Source organism: Cervus elaphus, chromosome 6 (assembly GCF_910594005.1).
Source record: "Cervus elaphus chromosome 6, mCerEla1.1, whole genome shotgun sequence".
Lineage (NCBI taxonomy): Eukaryota > Metazoa > Chordata > Mammalia > Artiodactyla > Cervidae > Cervus > Cervus elaphus.
Genome location: NC_057820.1, coordinates 46,670,059 through 46,693,434, shown reverse-complemented (window position 1 = coordinate 46,693,434; position 23,376 = coordinate 46,670,059). Strand labels below are relative to the sequence as shown.

Sequence of the window (23,376 nt, the reverse complement as noted above, 5' to 3'; positions counted from 1 at the left end):
AAGTCACTGGTCAGGTTAGAGTCACTCTCTTGGTTGCCAGACCCGCCCCACTTCAGTTGTTCCCACGTGCGCCCCGACAGAGGTCTAAGCAGGCAGCAGATTAGCAGGCCTTCCTGCGTACAGCCAGAGCATCCAGCCCTCATCCCTCTGATGCACCTCTGAAGCCGGAGCTGGTTACATCTCAGATCTGGGCTGACTTAGCTGCCCGTCTGTGGAGGTCTAACACTGGGAGACCTGCCTCCGCAGGTGTCGCTCCAGCAAACAGGCAGGTAATCCACCTCCTTTCAGGACTGGGAATGAAGGCCATGATGGTAAATAACTCCTCTCTGCAATCTTCCTGGGCCCTGTTAACTCTTCAGGGGGAGCTTTCTGCACAAAGGACAAGCAGCATGCACGGCTGCCCCTTAAGCCCCCAACTCTTTGAGCCACTCTCTCTGCAGATGACTGAGGACAAGGTCGGTCAGTTGCAGTCCAGCCACTGAGCCACTGCAGATTCCGGGTCTCTGTTGTCAAACTCAGGTCACACGGCTTTGAAAAAGTGTGCATTTCATCCTTTTAGAGGGGAGATTAACGCATCTGTCAGCCAGTTAACAATGCAGCAGCTAAGAATTCGGTTCACCATGTTAGGGGCAGTGAGAAGCATGCTTGCTGATAAAAAAGAAGAATGTCTTGCTCAAAAAGGCAACTGCTCACTAAACAGACCCTGAACACTGCTGATGGAGTGGGTGTGAGATGAGGCTGAATTTACCACTTTATCAGAAATCCCATCAGCTATGACCAAGACAGGTGTTAGTAACAGCACACGTGGCCATAGCCAATGATGGGTCACTGCCTTGCTCAAAAACATACCATGGCTTCCTGGACACCTGGGTCCCTTTCCTAAGTTGGGTGTTGAGAGACCCACAGAGATCTAGTCTTCTCTACACCACCAGGTGGCCTGGCCACCTCAACAACATCACGCCACCAGCCCAGAGGGTGACAGAGCTCCTATCTGTGCACAGGCCTGGGGAGGCCCAGGCTTGGTCCTCAAGGAAAGCACGTTTGCTTCAGGAGGCTAGGTCAGCAATGGGGAGCCATCAGCGAGCCGCCTGGGATGCCAGCGGGGGTAGGGGCTCCTTGGCTGGCTGAGCGGGTGGAAGTGGGAGACATGGGCATCTGTACCTCTCCCCCAGGGAGCGGGGGAGCCAGGCATGGCTGGAATACCACCTGGATTCTGTGCGGTTGTGGTGGACTCTGTCTCGGAGCCGGCACCCTACCCGAAGCACTGCACTGGCATCTCTGTTCTGACGTCTCCAAACCACAGAAGGCTGCCGGCAGCATACAGACACAGCACAAAGCTGAAGACAGGCCCCAAGAGACGAGCCTCAACCTCAGGGTGGGGTCAACGGGAAGACGTCCCAGGGGCTCCATCCCCAGCAGGACAGTTCCGAGGATGGTCCTTGGCCCTGGAGGACAGAGCCTGGGGCGCCCGCGCCAGCGAGCCGCCGGGTTCGCTCCCTCACGGTCCCTCTGCCAGTTCCCTCCCTTCTGCTCCTCGGGATCCCCTCCCACGTAAAGTCTGCTTGCAGCCTCCTGTTTCAGGCTGCTTTGGGAACCTGCTAAGGCAAGGACTTCCGGTCTTACTGAGTTACGGGCTCTGCTGCCCCAGCCAGCTGAGAGCTTCCAGAGACAGGGAAGTCCTTGCCTGTTCCTCAAGTCCCTCTCCCCGAGCTCCTGCTGCAGGGCAGAGTGGCGGCTGCTCAGAAGTGGTTTTTTTTTTTTTTGAAATTTAAAATACTTTTTGTTTTGTCTTTTTATTTTTCTATTTTTATTTTTTTTTTTCAGAAGTGGTTTTTGACAATAACCTTGGCCACCTGTACCGAGGGCTGTGTGCTGGGCACTGCACTAAGAAGCATATCCTCTCTCGTCTCTGAGCTAAGATTCCCAGGCACCCCATCCTGTCGCTTCAGTGAGAAAACCGAAGGCTTTTCTCACTTGGGTTACCTGGCTAGTAAAAGGCAGATAGAGGAGGGCTGTGCCTTAACCACCAAGGGCATTTGTGTGGGGAGGGAGACGGAGCCTGGCAGGAGGCCACAGAGAAGAAAGATACTGCACTTGTCACTGTCCAGACGAGGTGCCTTTCTAGCCTCTCCATGCTGTGGAGAGGGTCCCTGGGAGCCACCCTCAATGATCTAGGGCCTATTAAGAGGTGAAACTGCTTGAGGAATTAAGTACTGCTTGGACATCAGAGAAGACATGCCTTTTAGGACTCTGGGGAACAGCACTGCAGCCCAGAGGTAGGAGAGGCCTCAGGCCTGGAACAGGCAGAAGGAGCAGGGCAGAGGAGGCTGGGGGATGGAGACGCAGATGGCTGGGAAGCCTAAGGGAGGCCCACCCTTCCCCATCCAGGCTTCCCACTCAGATCGCGTCACCAAGCGTCACCGAGGACTCAGTACCTGGGTTCCCGGCTTCAGGGAGGGCACAAGGTCTTTGATCATTTTGGCTTCAGAGACTGTGACTCCGCCCACCACGAAGAGGATGAGGAGGGGGTGGTCGCTGGGATGAGGCCGGCTCACCTGCAAACAAAACACGCCTAGCGTTAGAGGCGTCTTCAGGTGCGGTGAACAGCCATTTAAGAGATTATAATTCGTTAGGGGTACGATGTGTTAGCCGGTGTGAGCCTACTGACCAGGAGCATGCCTGGCACGTGGCCGTCCTACAGCCCTTTACATAAATATTCTATTGAAAGAGAAGTTAAAGGAGCAGGAGCTATTAAATATCAGAGAAGACAGAGGGCAACTTCCCCTTCCTCTTCAGTCTACAGGTCTCAACACAAATGTGCCCCTGCCTTACAGAGCCTCTGCAGGTCCTTCCAAGCTCTAGCCACAGCCTGGAGTCATCGTCTCTGCTTACACACGTTTCTCTGACGGCTGTCTCCTTTAAGGGAACACAAACTGAGGAGGCGGCGATCTTGTCTGCCCGGTTCACTGCTGAAGTCCCAGAGTACTTACTGCCATTTCAGAGTAGGTGCTCAATAAATGCCTGTGGCATTGAAAGATGGTCACATCCCTAGGGAGGAGGAGGTGAAGGGTGGACAAAGATGCAAGAGCCCCACGCCCACCCTTGAGGGCAGACTTCATGCCCTTACCTTCTGCAAACCAACCTCAGCTGAGGATTTCACCTGCATGCAACGCTGCACTGAATGTCACGGATAATCCCTGCTGGGGCCTTAAGGTCTCGCCAGTGAGGGACAGTATAAACAATCACAGTGAGAGTGCCTCCCAGCAACCTCTCAGGAAAGGCACAGTGCCAACATGTAGACCTGGGGACTAACTGAGGCGGGCAAGAGGGGCTCCTGAAGACAGTGTGTTTGAGTCCTACCTGCAAGCTCAGGAAGGTTCGGTGAGGAGTGGGTGCAAGTGGGATGAGCTCAGTTCTGCAGGGAAGTGGTCACCAGTGGGGGGAGTGACCAGGACAGCCGCCTGGAGTCACTACAGGAAGGATGCTGCCAGCTGCCCGCATGACCAGTGAAGCCAGAGGCGGGAGAAGCAGGCTGGTCTCCAGTCAGAAGGGTGCAGACAAAGTAGGTAAGTGTCTGCGCTCACCACACCCACTAACACACAAGCCATCTTTGGGCCAAAGGAAGGTCCCCATGAGTGGCAGGGTGGACGGCAGGCTGAGAGGAAGAGAGGCAGCCCTTCTCTTACCCGGCTCCAACTCTTTTTTCAACTTGGTTCTTCTGACTCCCTTGCCTAAATATAACTTTTCAGTATCTTATTTTAAAACACTTAGGAAGGTAATACATTAAGTGCTTCCAGTTACATAAGTTATTCCTTGGCTTCTGGAGAGGAAACTCAGAGTGAAGAGGGAGGGAGGGAAGGATGGGGAGAAATAGGGGGAGGGAGGGGAAAAACAAAAGGCAGAAAGAAAGAAGGAAAAGTGGGTCTAAACTTCTTCCAAATGGGCAGTGGTGAATACTGGACAAAGTTACAGAACTCTTGGATCTTTAGAAAAAGACTCTAGACTCCCCGCCCCACCCCTCGACTTTCTGCCCCGCGGCTCCTTCCCTTGACTGCACTTGTTGACTGCTGTCTTCCGGTCCGGGTACCACACACTCACAGCCACGCTGCTTCTGTCCTGCTGTCCCCCTGCTGTGGCTCTCTCTACAGTCACCAATGGCTGTCACAGGTAGGGGTCGACAGACACTTGTCTTCATTGATCTGGACATTTCTGTGGCGTGTGTCCCAGCTGATGACATCCTTCTTGGCTACCGCAATAGCACCCTCTATGGGGTCTTCCTTCTACCTTTCCCACGGCTTCTTCTCACATTTCTTCATTGGTTCCTTTTTTGGTCTGCTCAAGTGTCGATACTCTTTGGGCTTTATCTTTGACCCTGTGCTAGGAATCAGTGAATTAAAATGGACTGGAATGGGTGAATTTAATTCACATGACCCTTATAGCTACTACTGTGGGCAAGAATCCCTTAGAAGAAATGGAGTAGCCATCATAGTCAACAAAAGAGTCCGAAATGCAGTACTCGGATGCAATCTCAGAAACAACAGAATGTTCTCTGTTCATTTCCAAGGCAAACCATTCAATTTCACAGTAATCCAAGTCTATGCCCTGACCAGTAATGCTGAAGAAGCTGAATAGTTCTATGAAAACCTGTAAGACCTTCTAGAACTAACACCCTAAAAAGATACCTTTTTCATCATAGAGGACTGGAATGCAAAAGTAGGAAGTCAAGAAACACCTGGAGTAACAGGCAAATTTGGCCTTGGAGTACAGAATGAAGCAGGGCAAAGGTTAATAGAGTTTTGCCAAGAGAATGCACTGGTCATAGCAAACACCCTCTTCCAACAACACAAGAGAAGACTCTACACATGGACATCACCAGATGACCAATACTGAAATCAGACTGATTATATTCTTTGCAGCCAAAGATGGAGAAGCTCTATACACTTAGAAAAAACAACACAGGGAGCTGACTGTGGCTCAGATCATTATTGCCAAATTCAGACTTAAATTGAAGAAAGTAGGGAAAACCACTAGACCATTCAGGTGTGACCTAAATCAAATACAGTGGAAGTGAGAAATAGATTCAAGGGATTAGATCTGATAGACAGAGTGCCTAAAGAACTAGGGATGGAGGTTTGTGACACTGTACAGGAAACAGGGATCAAGACCATCCCCAAGAAAAAGAAATGCAAAAAAGCAAAATGGCTGTCTGAGGAGGCCTTACAAATAGCTGAGAAAAGAGGAGAAGCTAAAGGCAAGGGAGAATAGGAAAGATACACCCATTTGAATGCAGAGTTCCAAAGAATAGCAAGGAGAGATAAGAAAGCCTTCCTCACTGATCAGTGCAAAGAGAGAAGAAAACAACAGAATGGGAAAGACTAGAGATCTCTTCAAGAAAATTAGAGATACCAAGGGAACATTTCATGCAAAGATGGGCACAATAAAGGATAGAAATGGTAGGGACCTAACAGAAGCAGAAGATATTAAGAAGAGGTGGCAAAAATACACAGGAGAAATGTACAAAAAAGATCTTCACGACCCAGATAATCATGATGGTATGATCATTCACCTACAGCCAGACATCCTGGAATGTGAAGTCAAGTAGGCCCTTAGCAAACATCGCTATGAACAAAGTTAGTGGAGGTGATGAATCCAGTTGAGCTATTTCAAATCCTAGAAGATGATGCTGTGGAAGTGCTGCACTCAATATGTCAGCAAATTTGGAAAACTCAGCAGTGGCCACAGGACTGGAAAAGGTCAGTTTTCATTCCAGTCCCAAAGAAAGGCAATGCCAAAGAATGCTCAAACTACCACACAATTGTACTCATCTCACACACTAGTAAAGTAATGCTCAAAATTCTCCAAGCCAGGCTTCAACAGTACATAAATCATGAACTTCCAGATATTCAAGCTAGATTTAGAAAAGGCAGAGGAACCAGAGATCAAATTGCCAATATCCGTTGGATCATTGAAAAAGCAAGAGAGTTCCAGAAAAACATCTACTTCTGTTTTATTGACTATGCCAAAGCCTTTGACTGGGTGGATCACAAAAAACTGGAAAATTCTGAAAGAGATGGGAATACCAGACCACCTGACCTGCCTCTTGAGAAATCTGTATGCAGGTCAGGAAGCAACAGTTAGAACTGGACATGGAACAATAGACTGGTTCCAAATAGGAAAAGGAGTACGTCAAGGCTATATACTGTCACCCTGCTTATTTAACTTATATGCAGAGTACATCATGAGAAATGCTGGGCTGGAGGAAGCACAAGCTGGAATCAAGATTGTCGGGAGAAATATCAATAACCTCAGATATGCAGATGACACCACCCTTATGGCAGAAAATGAAGAACTAAAGAGCCTCTTGATGAAAGTGAAAGAGGAGAGTGAAAATGTTGGCTTAAAACGCAACATTCAGAAAACTAAGATCATGGCATCTGGTCCCATCTGCTGCTGCTAAGTCACGTCAGTCGTGTCCGACTCTGTGTGACCCTATAGACGGCAGCCCACCAGGCTCCCGTCTCTGGGATTCTCCAGGCAAGAAAATGGAGTAGGCTGACATTTCCTTCTCCAGTGCATGAAAGTGAAAAGTGAAAGTGAAATCGCTCAGTCGTGTCCGACTCTTCACGACCCCATGGACTACAGCCTACCAGGCTCCTCCGTCCACGGGATTTTCCAGGCAAGAGTACTAGAGTGGGGTGCCATTGCCTTCTCCGATCACTTCATGGCAAATAGATGGGGAAACAGTGGAAACAGTGGCAGACTTTATTTTTTTGGGCTCCAAAATCACTGCAGATGGTGACTGCCACCATGAAATTAAAAGATGCTTGCTCCTTGGGAGGAAATTCATGACCAACCTAGACAGCATATTAAAAAGCAGAGACATTACTTTGCCAACAAAGATCCGTCTAGTCAAAGCTATGGTTTTCCAGTGGTCATGTATGGATGTGAGAGTTGGACTATAAAGAAAGTTGAGCGCCGAAGAATTGATGCTTTTGAACTGTGGTGTTGGAGAAGACTCTTGAGAGTCCCTTGGACTGCAAGGAGTTCCAACCAGTCCATCATAAAGGAGATCAGTCCTGAATATTCATTGGAAGGACTGTTGCTGTAGATGAAGCTCCAATACTTTGGCCACCTGATGAGAAGAACTGACTCGTTTCAAAAGACCCTGATGCTGGGAAAGACTGAAGGAAGGAGAAGGAGATGACAGAGGATGAGATGGTTGGATGGCATCACTGACTCAATGGACATGAGTTTGAGGAAACTCTGGCAGTTGGTGATGGACAGGGAGGTCTGGCATGCTGCAGTCCATGGGGTCACAAAGAGTCGGACAGGACTGAGCGACTGAACTGAACTGAGCTACTCTCACTTGAGGACCTCATCTACTCATATGCCTCCAATAATCTTTTAATTCTTCCCAAATCTATGTCTTTAGCATCTCTACTGAGTTCCAGTGGCCATCTCCACCTGGATGCCTCCTGGCATTCCTAAACTCAATAGATTTCAAATTTGATGCATGATCTTAACCACTCCCCACCCTCCGTCAAGTCTATTCCTTCTCTTAACTTTCTATAAGCATCACCACCTTCACAGTCACCTGAGCCAGATATGCAGAAGTCATCCGGGACTTGCTGTCTTTTTGATCTCCTAGGTAAGTCCTGTTAATTCTGTCCCCTTCGATTTACTGATCTCTCTCTGATTCCTACTATCGCTGTTCTGGTTGGCTTTCATTTCTTCTTTTAATATTTACATTTATTATTTATTTTGGCTGTGCTAGGTCCTAGTTGTGGCATGAGAACTCTTTGTTGTGGCATGTGGGATCTAGTTCCCTGACCAGGGATTGAACCCTGGCCCTCTGCATTGGGATCTTGGAGTCTTGGTCACTGGACCCCCAGGGAAGTCTCTCATTTCTTCTTTACTAGATTATTGCTAGAGTCTTCTAACTTGTCTTCCTGTCCCTTATCTGGCCACCCCCATCCATTCTTCTCATTCCTGCCCAAGTGAACTTTCTAAAGTGCAAATATTTATTATTGAATCTTTGTGCATTATCTTATCTGATTCTCAAAAATCCTTAGGAGGCAAATACAATCATTGGTATATGATGCAGATGAAGAGACTGAAGTTTACACATAGTGACTAAATCATGGAGGCAGGGGCCAAACTGCAGAGGTTATACTCTTAAACACCCATCAGCTCCATCACATGCTCAGAGCAAGGAAGGATAAAGTTCAGACTCCTCAATTTAGTATATAAGGCTTTTCTCACATGGCTTTGCTTTTTGTCTCCATTTTCATCTGCTCCATATTCACTGTTTGCTGGAGTCACTCACAAAGACCTGAACCATTCATGAATGCATGGTATTTTTAAAAAAACATTTTGGTAAACTTACAACATTTTACTGAACATTTGCCCTGAAAAGAGCATTTATCACAAGTGTTTAGTTTATTTTTCATAAACCAAGCAAACCCTTGTGACCAGTCCCTAGATCAGAAACAGAACACCGGCACTCTGGGTCCCTTCATGCCCCCTTCACGTCACTGCCTCACCAAAGGGCAACTGCCGCCTTGACTTCTAGCCGCTCAATACTGGACTTTGCTTTTCTTGCTCAATGATATACCCTGAGGATTTTTCTATATTAGCGGGAAAGATCTGGGGCCCACAGGAATTGGCTGGGACCACACCGGTGGGTTTGGCCTAGCCACACCAGTGGCCTCTGTCTGTGCCCATGACTTTCCAGTTATTAAACACGTTGAGCACCATCTGCATCGTCTTATGTTACGTGGCACGGACTGTTTCCTCTGTGTAAAGTGCCCTTGCCTCTCCTTCTTTTTATCTTAATATATATGTTTTATTGAAGTACAGTTGACTTACATTTCAGGTACATGGCAAGGTGATTCAGTTATACAAATACACATATATTGTTTTTGAAATTATTTTCCATTATAGGTTATTGTAAGATATTGACTACAGTAAGCCTTTGCTGCTTCTTGTATATTTGTCTCCTCTTCTTTGCCTCCTTCCTTCTCTCTTTAAAAGCCATCCTTGCCTCTAAAAATCTCTCTCTAACCACCTCTCAACTCCTGCTCCATGACCTGAATCTGATAGACACCTCTGCCCTGGCCTTATCATGCTGGCTGCAACCTCGATAGGCCTGCCTATCTCCTCTCCTAGACTGTAAGCTACTGGAGGGTAGGGACTGATCATATTTATCTTGGTATTTGGGGTTCTGAGCTTAGAGGTAGCTCATGGTAAACTTTCAACAAGTGTTGCATGAATAAAATGAATGAATGAATGGATGAGGTCCACAGGTTAACTGGAGATGTCTTTCTTTCCTTAGATCTCTCTCTAAGAGAGAGATCTTTTAGACACTCCATTCTATGCATTGTTTTCCTGGCTGAGTGACAACCTGAAGTTCCTTCCAACCCTACAAACAATTGTTTCTCACTTATTCCTGGGACAGAAATACAACTGACTTTAGAACTTCATATTGGTACAGCATGTTCTCAAAGACATATGCTTTCCATAAGAGAGTCCGGACTCTGAAGTACACTGCAAGAATCTTGGAAGGATGCATTGAAAGATGAAAAGGGAAAAAAAAAAAAAAAAGAAACAGCAACAAGGATCAATATCCCTGGGCCAAGGAGTTGAGAGAATGTTGATTTTGGTACAAATTAACGGGTGCCATTAATGCATGTTGCTGTTTGCTATTTTGGTTTCTGTTTAGATTTATGTTTTGATACCAGCTTCCTTTATAGAACACATCAAGTCGGCAGACTATTGGGAAGTGGAGTCTTTCCAGTCTTTTCCATCAAAATAACACATTCCTTATAATCAGCCACACTCGGCTGAGTCTCATTTGTATGTGAGTTCACGGTGTAGGGCACTTTGAAGTTGCAAGATGTAAACGTCATTACTGCCATCACAAACACGTAGATTAATAAAGCAAGTCGGGCTCACTGCCCTTTCTTTCATTTTCTAAACCTTCACTGGCTGTGACTTTAAGACATTTCTAAACCTTCATTGGCTGTGATTTTAAGACATCAGTTCTGGTCGGAGAAGACCGTTTCTCCCCACCATTAACCCAGCCTTTGAGGCCAAGGCTGCCGACACCTTCTCTGCAGCTCTGGCCCCAGGAGCACTCTCTGATGTCCTGGCTGGTCTCTATGGGAAGCATTTCCTCTGCTCCTGGTTCCCTGGAGTTCTCTGGGCATCCTGGGAACCCAGCTGCTGGTTCTCCTCCACTCCTGTTTCCCTTCATGACTGACTCTTTGTCCCCAGCACGGGCAATGGTCAGGCCCTCCATCCTCCAGTAGTGGGCAGGCCTCGCAGGAGGGAGACAGTGTAACGGGAGCGTTGGCCCAAAGGTCCCTGGGCCCTGACAGCAGCTGCGCTGACTTTGAGGGTGGCCTCGTAACGGCTCTTGTCCCAGAAGGAGTCAGTAACAGCACTGCTGCCGCCACTGAGCACTTCAGGTCCAGCTCCGCTTTTTATTCCCTTATTCATCCATTCCACAAATCACTGCTCTAGGCACTGGGAACTCAGCGGTGAATGAACCAAGAAGAATCTCTGCCATCAAACAGTTTATATTTTTGTTGGGGAAAATGACAAAATACGGAAGTAAATTGGTAAGTAAGGAAAGCGGTAAGTGCTGTGGAGGAAATAAAGCAAGGTTGGGGTTCCCACGTGGTACTAGTGGCAAAGAACCTGCTTGCCGACATAGGAGAAGTAGGAGACACGGGTTTGATCCCTGGGTAGGGAAGATTCCCCTGGAGAAGGGAATAGGCAACCCACTTCCAGCATTCTTGCCCGGAGAACCCCATGGCCAGAGGAGCCTAGCGGGCTATAATCCATAAGGCTGCAGGGAGTCGGACACAACTGAAGCGACTTTGCACGCACGCACGGGGCAGGCATTACTTTGCACAATCTTGGACTCTATGAAGTAGGTAGAAGCTCCATTTTACAGACAGAGACAGTGAAGTGACTTGTCCCAAGTTTTCCAATTCGTAAGCTATAGGGCTGAGACAGAAATGCAGGTCTGCCTTGGAGAAGAGTGGGATACATTCCACACGCCCTCCTTTATAAACAGATTCTTCAAACTGAAAGCATTTTTACTAGCTTTCATCTCTCAGGGCTCTGCACGTTTAGTTCCTCGGCAATGTCAGCCAGTACCCAGGCTCCTCGTGGGACTCACTTCATCTCAGTGCAAAGGCTGCCATGCTGCCAGTCACTGTGTCATTAGCTCGACCTCCCTGCTGCATCTGCTGCCGTGGACGGCGTCCCCATCCTGGAGCCTCCCCACCCCACCTCTCTGTTTTCTAAGCCCTCAGTGTCTCTCCTGCCTCCCGGGCTCTCCTCTTGCGTGACCCGTCCCATCCCACACTGTGTTCCTGACTGCCGGGGCCTCTTCTCCCAAACACCCTCCCTGGGTGGCCCTGTCCTGTCCACGGTCCGGGACTCAGAGGGCCTGTCCCCAGGTCACTACCGCAGGCCCAGGCTCTGCTGAGCTGCAAAGCTGTCTTACAGGCACCTAAACTCTAAAACACAAGTTATTTTCTTCTCCACTTCTGCTCCGGAGTCAGAGAGAATGTAAACACCTGCCATCCAATCATCCCCGACTGGACGAGGGGCCCTGGAAAATGCCCTCATTTACTTGCACATCCCATCAATGCCCAGTCCAGGGGACCCACCAGGGCTGCATCCTTGCCCTCCCTCCCTCAGCCCCTACCTGACCCCGACTCTTCTCACGTTCTCTCCCCAATCTGATGCCAGTCTGGCCTCATTCCCTGCTCTCTCATTCTGCCAGGTGATCTTTATAAAATACACACTGGTTGTTTTGGTGATTTAGTTGCTAAGTTGTGTCCAACTCTCGTGACCCCATGGACTGTAGCCTGCCAGGCTCCTCTGTCCCTGGGATTTCCCAGGCAAGAATACTGGAGTGGGTTGCCATTTCCTTCTCCAACACACTGGTTCTATGTTCCTAAAAAACATGGCATAAAACCTCATCATTTCTGGTCAAATGTCAAGCCTCCAGCCCTTCATGACCCGCCTTCTGCTTATCTCTCTGTCTTATCTTCTTCCACTCCTCACAGGCTGCTCTGAGCTCCAGCCATTTGGAGCTCCCTGGAATTCCTTCGACTTAGCCCAGAACGTCCATCACTTGTTGCTCACTCCTACTGGGTCGGACACATTCAGCTCCTCTGACTGCCTGCTTAAGCTCCCCCTTCTCTGTACTCTCACAGCCCGCCCGGACGCCACTTCTCTTTTGTCCCCACAGCTCTCAAGGTTCCTGTCCTTCTCCCTAACCAACTGTAAGCTCTCCGACGTGAGCTGCGCTGTGGCAGGTAGGACAGCTAGCCTGTCTGCATCTTCCTCACCCACAGCAGTGACTAGCATGCAAGAGGCTCTCGGTAATTGCTCACAGGCAGGCAAAGTTTGTAGCCGGCCAAAACCAAGTTTCTGTTTAATGATTCCTTCCAAGATCTAACTCACTAGAACTTATGGATCTTATTTAGCAAATGTTACACAAAAATCAGACCATAGTATGGAGCATAATTAAGAAGAAGAAAATATAAACAATAGTTATAAATAGTGTTGCAAACAAATTCCAAGACTTGTGCTGATTTAATCAACAGACACCAAATGCTGAGACGTTTTCCTCTCATCAGAAATGCTATTAAGTGTAATGGGCCTAAGCCAACAGTTTATCTCTGAGTTGTGTTTTTCTTATGTAAACGATAAGGAGCTGGACTTGATGACCATCCTCAGTCTAGGGATCTGACATCAAATTGCACCTGAAGCTCATCACTTTTGCCCTTTATCCTTACAGCCTCCTTCACCCCACCGTAGCTGCATCTGTAGATGTCTGTCCAGCTCACACATGAACAGTCCCCTCCATCTGCATGGTTACGGGGTGGGCTCCTGGCAGCATGTAGTTACATTGTGGTCCTGCCCTCCTCCGACCTCGACTGAATGGCGCAGGAATGGGCCCCTGGCCCAGGCTGGCCCAATGTGAGACCCAGCCCTGGGAATGGAGACCGAACCTAAGACAGATGAGGCCCAGAAAAAGCTCCTAAGAAGCACCAACACCCGCGGCACAGCTCCCACCGTTCACGTGACTCTTGTTCACTGAGCGAAGCTGGGATGGTTCTTGGCATCTTCTGCAGGCCGCAGCCAGTCTTCAAGAACTATCTGGTTTCCTGATGGCTTTCCAGTTCTTGGGCCCAATCTTTCCTGAGGCTCACTGCATGGCTGCCCTCACATTTTCGGAGATACCTCGGTCCTCCCAATGAGGGCTTTCCTTGATAAAGTTAGGGCCACTTGGTTAATTGCCAACAACGTATCTCAGCTCCGGCTTTTCAGGGTGGGCCTGAGCAGCTGTCCCCTCTATTCTGTGGGCCTTTTCCTCCTCTGCCTAAGGCCATGGAGCGCTCACGGGACTCCTATTGAGGGCCCAGAGGCAAGCACTGAGTCTTCTGTGAGTGTTTTTCATAAATGTTTAATTTTTTTTGCAGTTAAGCACGGCCATATAAGAAAGGGAACAACAACAACACGCAGTTTAACAACGCTCATAAAAGGAGGTAAAAGGGCCTTGTGCAATTTCATCAGATACAACCCACCCTCCTCATGCCAATTCCAGCAGAGAAAACATCTTGACAAATCATGTCCTTTAGTCAAAACAAGTTGGAGTCCAAACACATGGAGTAGATATAAAATATATTATTTTCAGGAGACTGAAATCCAAACCACAAATTCCAGAAACGCATTTTCAAAGTGCTGCCTATTAGACATGCTCATTTTAAATTAAATTAACGCTGTTGTGAGAGTGGGAAGGTATGGTTCAACTTATTTATTAGATCGCTATCAAGTTTTTTTCTACAGAGATCAAGGTGCTTCACGCACAGGCATTTGGAGAGAAGACTTACTTGACTGTTTAAAGACTCAGGTTCTGCCAAAGCAGTTTCTCTGGACTTTGATACTCCCCTCCACCCAGGGCACTGCCCTTTGAAGCCGACAGTTCTGTGCGGCTAACCACAAGTCTAGCCTCCGGTGGAGGAGTACGCTGAGTTGACTCCAAACACTTTCTCAGAACCGCAGGAAGAATGACCTCGAGGGTGCTCAGCTCTGCTCCCTAGCCTATCTCTTACCTTGACAGGGCGTGATGGGGAGAACTTGGGAGAGCAAAGTTCTACGGCTCAGTGTCTCATCCCTCAGGAAGGCTTTTTTTATTTTTTGTTAAATTTTTTTTAAAGATTATATTATTTAAAATGATTTTAGGCAAGTAGCAAGCATGCCTTTTGCTACCAGAGCCTTTCCAGACTCATTTATTTTGAAACCAGATCAGAATTATGAGTGAATTTTCTGTCCTCTAGATTGAAGGGAAAACTTCTAGAATTCAAACACTGCTCTTGCTGGATTGGACAGCCAATCCTACACTTAAGTGGAGGGTGGATGGTATTTCCAAAGTGGCCTCAATGATATTTTCTGCTCCTCATGCTCTGGTTCCCTTTTTAACAGGGAGAGCAGGTCCCTCCCCTTGAACCCAGGAAGGCATTTGTGACTGCCTCAACCGACAGAGCATTGAGGGAGTGACGCTCTGTGGCTTCTGAGGTTCCCACCTGCTGCTCTCTCAGGATGCTTGCCCTTGGAATGCGGCTGCCTTGCTGTGAGGACGCTCAGGCCACGTGGAGAAGCCTGTGTGGAGAGGAACTGACGCCTTCAGCTCACAGGCCGGGCTGAGCTACCTACCAGCTGATGGTCAGCTTAACCTTGGAGGAGAGTTCTTCTCCGCTGAGCTCTGCCCAGACAGCACATTCATGAACCAAATAAATGATCAATGATGTTTAAAGCCAGTGTTTCAACACGGCTTCTGATGTACCGACTGATAACCAGGACAGGTGGGGATGAGAGACTTGTCTGGAGAGTCTGATTTATACAGGCAAGTGTGCTAAAGCAACGGAAGGGAAGTGACTTTAACAAGTTGCAGTCTGGTATCGGCACATGAGGTTCTGACTGCACTAAGGGCAGAATCCAGCTACCTTGACTTTCCTCTCACAGAGGACTTGTTTGATGCAGAGAATCTTGGACACATGGGCATATCCTTAACTTTCACTGTCTGCAGACATGTTCATCAATGAGACTGAATGCTGTTAGCCACTTTGGAGCATCTGGGATGGAAGTCTCACTTCCCTACAGCACAGAGGCTGTCTGAGGAGCACCTGTAGGGTGGAGCACTTGCCCTCTCCAGGGATGTGGAGACAGAGCTTCTGTAGGGCTCCTGGTGGAGTTAGGGGCTCGAGTTATTTTGGGCTTCTGCCTCCATCCCCAGGTGCTCAGGGTCCAGCCCAGCTGGCCACACCTCCCTTGAACCATCTCATCACAGCACACGTACAGAATCTCACAGGCTCCACAGCTTGCCCCAGGCGGGGCAGTCCATATCCCCTGAGACTGAGGACACGAAGGCTGGACTCACAGGGGAGAACCAGGGGGTCTGGGAAAACTCAGCGCGGCCGTACAAACACAGCTTCCCACAGGCACTGAGGCTCCATGTCTCCTAGCAAGAACAAGTCAGGAGTGAGATAGGACGTGCTCATGGCTTTGCGGGGAGGTGTCTGTTCTCTCCTATGTGATTCACTAATTCACTCAGCAGGCAATCCGTGAGCACCAATGGCCCACAAGTGGGCTCCGCACAAGGATATAGAGACTCTCACGGCGGCTCTGGGGAGCCACACTCTGACCAGGAACGTGAACTTGTCAAAATAAAAACAGCAAACATGTACTTAGTACTTTCTGCTATTTTCATTTTCTTAATAACATCATTAAATGTTAGGTGATGGAATGGGTGAATTTAACTCAGTTGACCATTATATCTACTACTGTGGGCAGGAATCCCTTAGAAGAAATGGAGTAGCCCTCATAGTCAACAAAAGAGGCCGAAATGCAGTACTTGTGTGCAATCTCAAAAACGACAGAATGATCTCTGTTCATTTCCAAGGCAAACCATTCAATATCACGTTAATTCAAGTCTATGCCCTGACCAGTAACGCTGAAGAAGCTGAAGTTGAACAGTTCTATGAAGACCTACAGGGACTTCTAGAACTAACACCCAAAAAAGATGTCCTTTTCATTATAGGGGACTGGAATGCAAAAGTAGGAGTCAGGAAACACCTGGAGTAACAGGCAAATTTGTCCTTGGAGTACAGAATGAAACAGGGCAAAGGCTAACAAAGTTCTGCCAAGAGAACGCACTGGTCATAGCAAACACCCTCTTCCAACAACACAAGAGAAGACTCTACACATGGACATCACCAGATGGTCAACACCGAAATCTGATTATATCCTTTGCAGCCAAAGATGGAGAAGTTCTATAGAGTCAGCAAAAATAAGACTGGGAACTGACTGTGGCTCAGATCATGAACTCCTTATTGCCAAATTCTGACTTAAGTTGAAGAAAGTGGAGAAAACCACTAGACCATTCAGGTATGACCTAAATCAAACCTCTTATGACTGTACAGTGGAAGTGAGAAATAGATTTAAGGGACTAGATCTGATAGACAGAGTGCCTGATGAACTATAGATGGAGGTTCATAACATTGTACAGGAGACAGGAATCAAGACAATCCCCAAGAAAAAGAAATGCAAAAAAGCAAAATGGTCATCTGAGGAGACCTTACAAATAGCTGTGAAAAGAAGAGAAGCAAAAAGCAAAGAGGAAAGGAAAGATATACCCATTTGAATGCAGAGTTCCAAAGAATAGCAAGGAGAGATAAGAAAGCCTTCCTCACTGATCAATGCAAAGAAATAGAGGAAAACAACAGAATGGGAAAGACTAGAGATCTCTTCAAGAAAATCAGAGATACCAAGGGAACATTTCATTCAAAGATGGGCTCAATAAAGGACAGAAATGGTATGGACCTAACAGAAGCAGAAGATATTATGAAGAGGTGGCAAGAATACACAGAAGAACTGTACAAAAAAGGTCTTCACGACCCAGATAATCATGAAGATGTCATCACTCACACTCACCTAGAGCCGGACATTCTGGAATGTGAAGTCAGGTGGGCCTTAGGAAGCATCACTATGAACAAAGCTAGTGGAGGTGATGGAATTCCAGCTGAGCTATTTCAAATTCTAAAAGATGATGCTGTGAAAGTGCTGCACTCAATATATCAGCAAATTTGGAAAACTCAGCAATGGCCACAAGACTGGAAAAGGTCAGTTTTTGTTCCAATCCCAAAGAAAGGTAATGTCAAAGAAGGCTCAAACTACCACAATTGCACTCATCTCACACGCTAGTAAAGTAATGCTCAAAACTCTCCAAGCCAGGCTTCAGCAATATGTGAACTGTGAACCTTCAGATGTTCAAGCTGGTTTTAGAAAAGGCGGAGGAACCAGAGATCAAATTGCCAACATCTGCTGGATCATCGAAAAAGCAAGAGAGTTCCAGAAAAACATCTATTTCTGCTTTATTGACTATGCCAAAGCCTTTGATTTTGTGGATCACAATAAACTGGAAAATTCTGAAAGAGATGGGAATACCAGACCACCTGACCTGCCTCCTGAGAAATCTGTATGCAGGTCAGGAAGCAACAGTTAGAACTGGACATGGAACAACAGACTGGTTCCAAATAGGAAAAGGAGTACATCAAGGTTGTATATTGTCACCCTGCTTAGTTAACTTATATGCAGAGTACATCATCAGAAACGCTGGGCTGGATGAAGCACAAGCTGGAATCAAGATTGCCGGGAGAAATAGCAATAACCTCAGATATGCAGATGACACCACCCTTATGGCAGGAAGTGAAGAGGAACTAAAAAGCCTCTTGATGAAAGTGAAAGAGGAGAGTAAAAACATGGGCTTAAAGCTCAACATTCAGAAAACTAAGATCATGGCATCTGGTCCTATCACTTCATGGGAAATAGATGGGGAAACAGTGAAACAGTGGCTGACTTTATTTTTCTGGACTCCAAAATCACTGCAGATGGTGATTGCACCCATGAAATTAAAGGATGCTTACTCCTTGGAAGGAAAGTTATGACTAACCTGATAGCATATTAAAAAGCATTATTTTTCCTTTATTCCTTCACTATGTTTAAATAACAATACCTGAGTGAAAATTTTTGAAATTCAGTGAAAATTAAGATGTTTCCAAACATATTGATAAATTCATTCCAAAAATTATTTGGATTCCTACAAGCAAGTATATTTAACCTGAGACTAACATGGTGTTCAGAAGCATATATTATAATGAACTATAATAATATAGTTCAAGACACAAGTTAATAATCTGATAATTTCCTATCAGTCAAGGATGTGTTCTAGATATACAACAAAAAGTTTGGAAAATACAGGAGAAAAAATGAGATATAGAAGAAAAATCTGTGAGGTCCTACTTTCAAATAAACAGAAATAGATGGTTAAAAAGAAAAAAAAAAAAAAAAGCAGAGACATTACTTTGCTAACAAAGGTCCGTCTAGTCAAGGCTATGGTTTTTCCAGTGGTCATGTATGGATGTGAGAGTTGGACTAAGAAAGCTAAACACAGAAGAATTGATGCTTTTGAACTGTGGTGTTGGAGAAGACTCTTGAGAGTCCGTTGGACTGCAAGGAGATCCAACCAGTTCATCCTGAAGGAGATCAGTCCTGGGTGTTCATTGGAGGGACTGATGTTGAAGCTGAAACTCCAATACTTTGGCCACCTGATGTGGAGAGCTGACTCATTAAAAAAGACCCTGATGCTGAGAAAGATTGAGGGCAGGAGGAGAGGGGACGACAGAAGATGAGATGGTTGGATGGCATCACCGACTCAATGGACATGGGTTTGGGTGAACTCCGGAAGTTGGTGATGGACAGGGAGGCCTGGCGTGCTGCGGTTCATGGGGCACAGGGAGTCGGACACGACTGAACTAGCACTTACTGTAGGACAGGCACCGTTGTATGCATGAACTCACTGCATTCTCACAACTGCCCTATAAAGTGGGTGCTATTATCAAATCAATTTATAGTCCACAAAGCGTCGGACATGACTGAGCGACTTTCCCTTCACTGCAGTGTGTAATGACAGAGATGTATCATGAAAAAGCGGGAGTACAGGCAGCCGCAGTGGTGTGTGCACCAGGTAAGGCGCCCTGACGATACCCTGGGGCCTGGAAACCCCTCCCCTATGGTCTTCCTGTCACCGCTGTGGGGCCCAAGCACACCCTGCGGGAACATCTACTCGTCTACTTACTAGCACATCTCTCCCCAGCTTCTCACCCCCTGCCTAGGCTGCAGGTTCTCCCTCTGATGACTCTGAGCCAATGTCACCTGTGAAACCATGTGAGTCCAGAGACAGCTCCCTTTCTGGCACCACGGAGCTCCCATTTGGACGAGCAGCACCCCAAGCAGAGAAGGAGGCCGCATGGACACCTTTATTTCATCAGGTTTTGTTTGGTCCTTTCAGGCTTAGCTTCGGTTGGCTCTGAGTGAGAAGAGGGGGAAACAGGTCCCAGAGGCAAAGAGCAGGGCAGCAAGTGGCAGGAAAGCAATGGCTGTCGGCCGCTGATACAGAATGAAGCTGCAGCGTATGGAGGCAACCCAACACCGCTGCGCACATTTCTCCTCCCGGGGCTGTACGGCCCAGGAGTCCCTGGACTGAGTCCCAGAGAAGCAGTCCCAGCAGATGACCGCGGGAGAGTGCCCCCACCTGGGCTGTTCTGAGGTTCACTCCGGGCTGGGAACTGATTGAGGCACTGCGTAGATACTGGAGAGGAAAAGCATCTGTGCTAATGAGTCAGCAGGAAGAAAAGAGTTCATGACATGAATACTGAACTTCCAACAGAATACCCGGTAGCATCCTGGTGCCAAGAAGTGTTGCGTGGGCTTTGGAATAAGATGGGTCTGGGGACGAATCCTGGTGTCCCACTTCCTGTGTGCTGTTCAGAAAACACCTAGAAGAGGGGGAGGACGACCCAACCCGAGCCTTCTGAAAGCTCATATCTACTGCTTACCCCTTCTGGGCTTCAGTTTCCCTGTGGGTAAAGCAGGGATAATGAAAGGGTCATTGTAAGGTCTGAATGTGAGGATGGCTGATCCGCGGGTACAGGTAACCACAGCTTAGCTGCCTGACTCTGGTAGTGAGAAGCCTCCGAGAACAGGACCAGGGAAACTGGTGAACGGCCGTGGCCATGAGAGCCTCTGCCTCCTCCCTCCACATCCTCTTCTTTCCACCGGCCTTAAACCAAACCAAAGCGGTTCCTCAAAGCCCAGTGTTCCTCTTTTCATTTACCACAGTTTTGTTCAAACCCTGACACGTGGGCTGCCAGTAACTTTCCTTGCCAAGTTCTCTGGAATGATGAGAAGAGCCAGCCATAGAGGTCCAGGTAGAAACAAAATAAAACGATTCTCCCTTGGGGTGCTGGGGTGGGGAAGGTTCTGCCTAGCCCACCAAGACTCTCCCACCACCTGCAGACAAATGAGACGCCCCTGGTAAGTGAGTGCAGAGGCCCAGCAGCTGGGGTCTGAGGAGTGGGTCCTGGCAGCTGCTGGGAGAATGCACAATTCTTTTTTCTTAAATCCATTAAATGGAAACCTCCCTTTGGGATCCATCTCTGGGGGCAGGAGCATCTCTGTATGAGCCCTAACTCCAGGGATTTGAATGGAGAGAAACTTGGCAGCCCAGTGATGGCCCAGGACAGTCCTAAACATCCCCCAGGCAAAGCCCGTCTCAGGACAGTGAAGCTTCCGACTGCAAGGAGAGCTGCAGAAAACACTCTGTAGAGTTTAAAAGGGTAATTTAAAGATGTGATGTCTCATGGTTCATGAAACAGTGATGGAAAATACAAGTGGACCGTCCTCCTACAACAGACGGCCTGAGTCAGCCGTCGGAGAGTTGCGAAGTCCATTAGCGTATTAAAGGCACTGTGACATGTGACAGCAAAGACTTTCGGTTTAATTTTCTGTTTAATAATGTCTGTGACATATTTTGTCACAGAACCCTTTTGCCAGGAAACCGTTCTTCTGTAGAACATCACTGGCGAGTTATGTTCGGGCAAGTTAAGGCCTCCTCTCACTGACACCGCGCCTCTTTGCGAATCAGCGCTCTGCTCAGGCGGGTTCGAGCCTCCACTTGGGCCCTTGGCCAGACTCTGGATGCAGCAGGCTGACTGCAAAAGGTCACAGTGGGCTGCGCTCAGACCTGACCAACGAGGGCAGGAAAATCCACACTTCTTATTTTAGTTTCTCTTCAAGATTAAGTCCAAGCTTATGAATGAAGCAATAGAGTGCTCAGGTGGAGAAAGTCAGAGAGCACATCTAGCTTGGAAGCATCTGTAAAAACCAGCCAGTATGAAGAGCTGCTAGACAACCCTGGCTCACATTTACACAGGAGCCCTTGAACACTTTTGAGAAGCTGATCTGTGCTGTATTATTTAAAAAAAAAAAAAAACAAACAGATAGAGGGAAAATGCCCCAGCTACATGTTGCATCAGAAGCTGATGATGACTGGAAGCACTGGGGAGGAGACCTACAGTCCATTCCAGCTGCTCGCTGCTTGGTTTAGAGTCTGACTGGCTTCCGCCCTCTGGCTTTTGGAGCGGACCAGTTTTCCTGGCATATGCATTTATTGAACTCTGAAAGGCCAGATCATCTATGAAGATTAATTCATGATTTCAAAGACGCTTTGAAACTGGCAAAACATTCTGTTATTTCCAAGAGTTATTACAACCGAAATCCTGGCATAGACGAGGAGGTCAGCCTGTAATCTCATTTAGAGCTTTTTAAATTTAGAAACTTTACAGTGGGTTAAAAATAGATCACATTTGTGTACTTTTCCTCCTTTCATCCCCACTGCAAAGGCGGTTTGGTAATTTTGACTTAGTCTCGATATTAGCTAGAGAAATTCTCGTACTTGTCACCCAGGAGTCTGTTAAGCCAAATTAAAAGTCATTTTCAAATGGATTGTGGGATAATGCTGGTTATATGACTGAGGAGAGTTACTTGTTATCCCACACAGTAAGCTCTAGAATTAAGGGCACAAAACTACCACTAAGATCTGTATGTGGATTTGTGTTAAGTGAAAGTGTGAACCAGGAGGGATACTTTCAGTAGCGCTACCCTGGAGGAAGCTCTGTCCTTACCTCTTGATCAGAAAAGATCATAATACTTAGGTCAAGGGAAGCTAGAGGGTCAGGCTGCTTATAAGCAAAAGTTACATGAAGATTGTACCTGATTTCAGAAAGGCCAGACATTCTCTTCTGTGATACTCACCAGGGTTAAGGAGGTACCAGCATTTTCAAGCCCAGCAAAGACAGCATTACACTTAGGATTACCTTGTCACAGTGACTTTACCTTCATGAACATGCTGAATCCAGTTTTAAGGAGATCAGTGAGGCCTGAAGACATGTGTTCAATGTCAGCTGGATCTGGCCTCTCGGGATTAAATATTTCCTCCACAACCTGCTTCAACAGTGGTTTATAGGATGCCTGGAAAGACAAAATATTGTGCTGTAAGTAAAAGGGTTTGTTTGGTTCGTCTGGAGAGAAGATTGCTTTATCTGAACCAAACGAAGCAAAACAAGTTTATTTTTGATCCTGAGCAATGGCTATGGTTTTGTGTGTGTGTGAAAAGACAATATAACAACATTGATTTTTTGGGAAAAATGTTTATTCCACTATACTAGCACTATTTTTTGTTTCTCATACACCCTTTCACAAGCAAACAATTCTTACCAGAGCTATAGTTATAGGATGGCTGATTTTTCAATCTAGATTTAAAGTGACAATTTAATGCCTGAAGTATAAGTTCAGTTCAGTCACTCAGTCATGTCCGACTCTTTGCAACCAAAAGACTGCAGCACGCTAGGCTTCCCTAGCGTGTCCATCACCAACCTTCCCCTGTCCATCACCAACCCCTGGAGCTTCCTCAAACTCATGTCCATCAAGTCAGTGATGCCATCCAACCATCTCATCTCTGTCGTCCCCTTCTCCTCCTGCCTTCAATCCTTTCCAGCATCTGGGTCTTTTCTAATGAGCCAGCTCTTTGCATCACGTGGCCAGTGTATTGGAACTATAGCTTCAGCATCAGTTCTTCCAATGAATATTCAGGTTTGATTTCCTTTAGGATTGACTGGTTTGGTCTCCATGCTGTCCAAGGGACTCTCAAGAGTCTTCTCCAATATCACAGTTCAAAAACATCAATTCTTTGGCACTCAGATTTCTTTATGGTCCAATTCTCGCATCCATACATGACTACTGGAAAAACCATAGCTTTGACTAGATGGACATTTGCTGGCAAAGTAATGTCTCTGCTTTTTAACATGCTGTCTAGGTTGGTCATAGCTTTTCTTCCAAGGAAAAGGTGTCTTTTAATTTCATAGCTGCAGTCACCATCTGCAGTGATTTTGG

At 47.1% G+C, this 23,376-nt stretch overlaps 1 protein-coding gene across 1 annotated transcript in view; it reads right to left on the bottom strand.

Moving 5' to 3' along the window:
* Positions 1 to 23,376, bottom strand: part of SCFD2 (sec1 family domain containing 2) — a 391,182-nt gene that overhangs the window by 10,858 nt on the left and 356,948 nt on the right. The window contains exons 7-8 of the mRNA XM_043906784.1: positions 22,321 to 22,455; positions 2,436 to 2,555 (exon numbers count right to left, since the gene is read on the bottom strand). Coding sequence (XP_043762719.1) covers positions 2,436 to 2,555; positions 22,321 to 22,455 — 255 coding nt within the window. The remainder of the gene's footprint in view (positions 1 to 2,435; positions 2,556 to 22,320; positions 22,456 to 23,376) is intronic.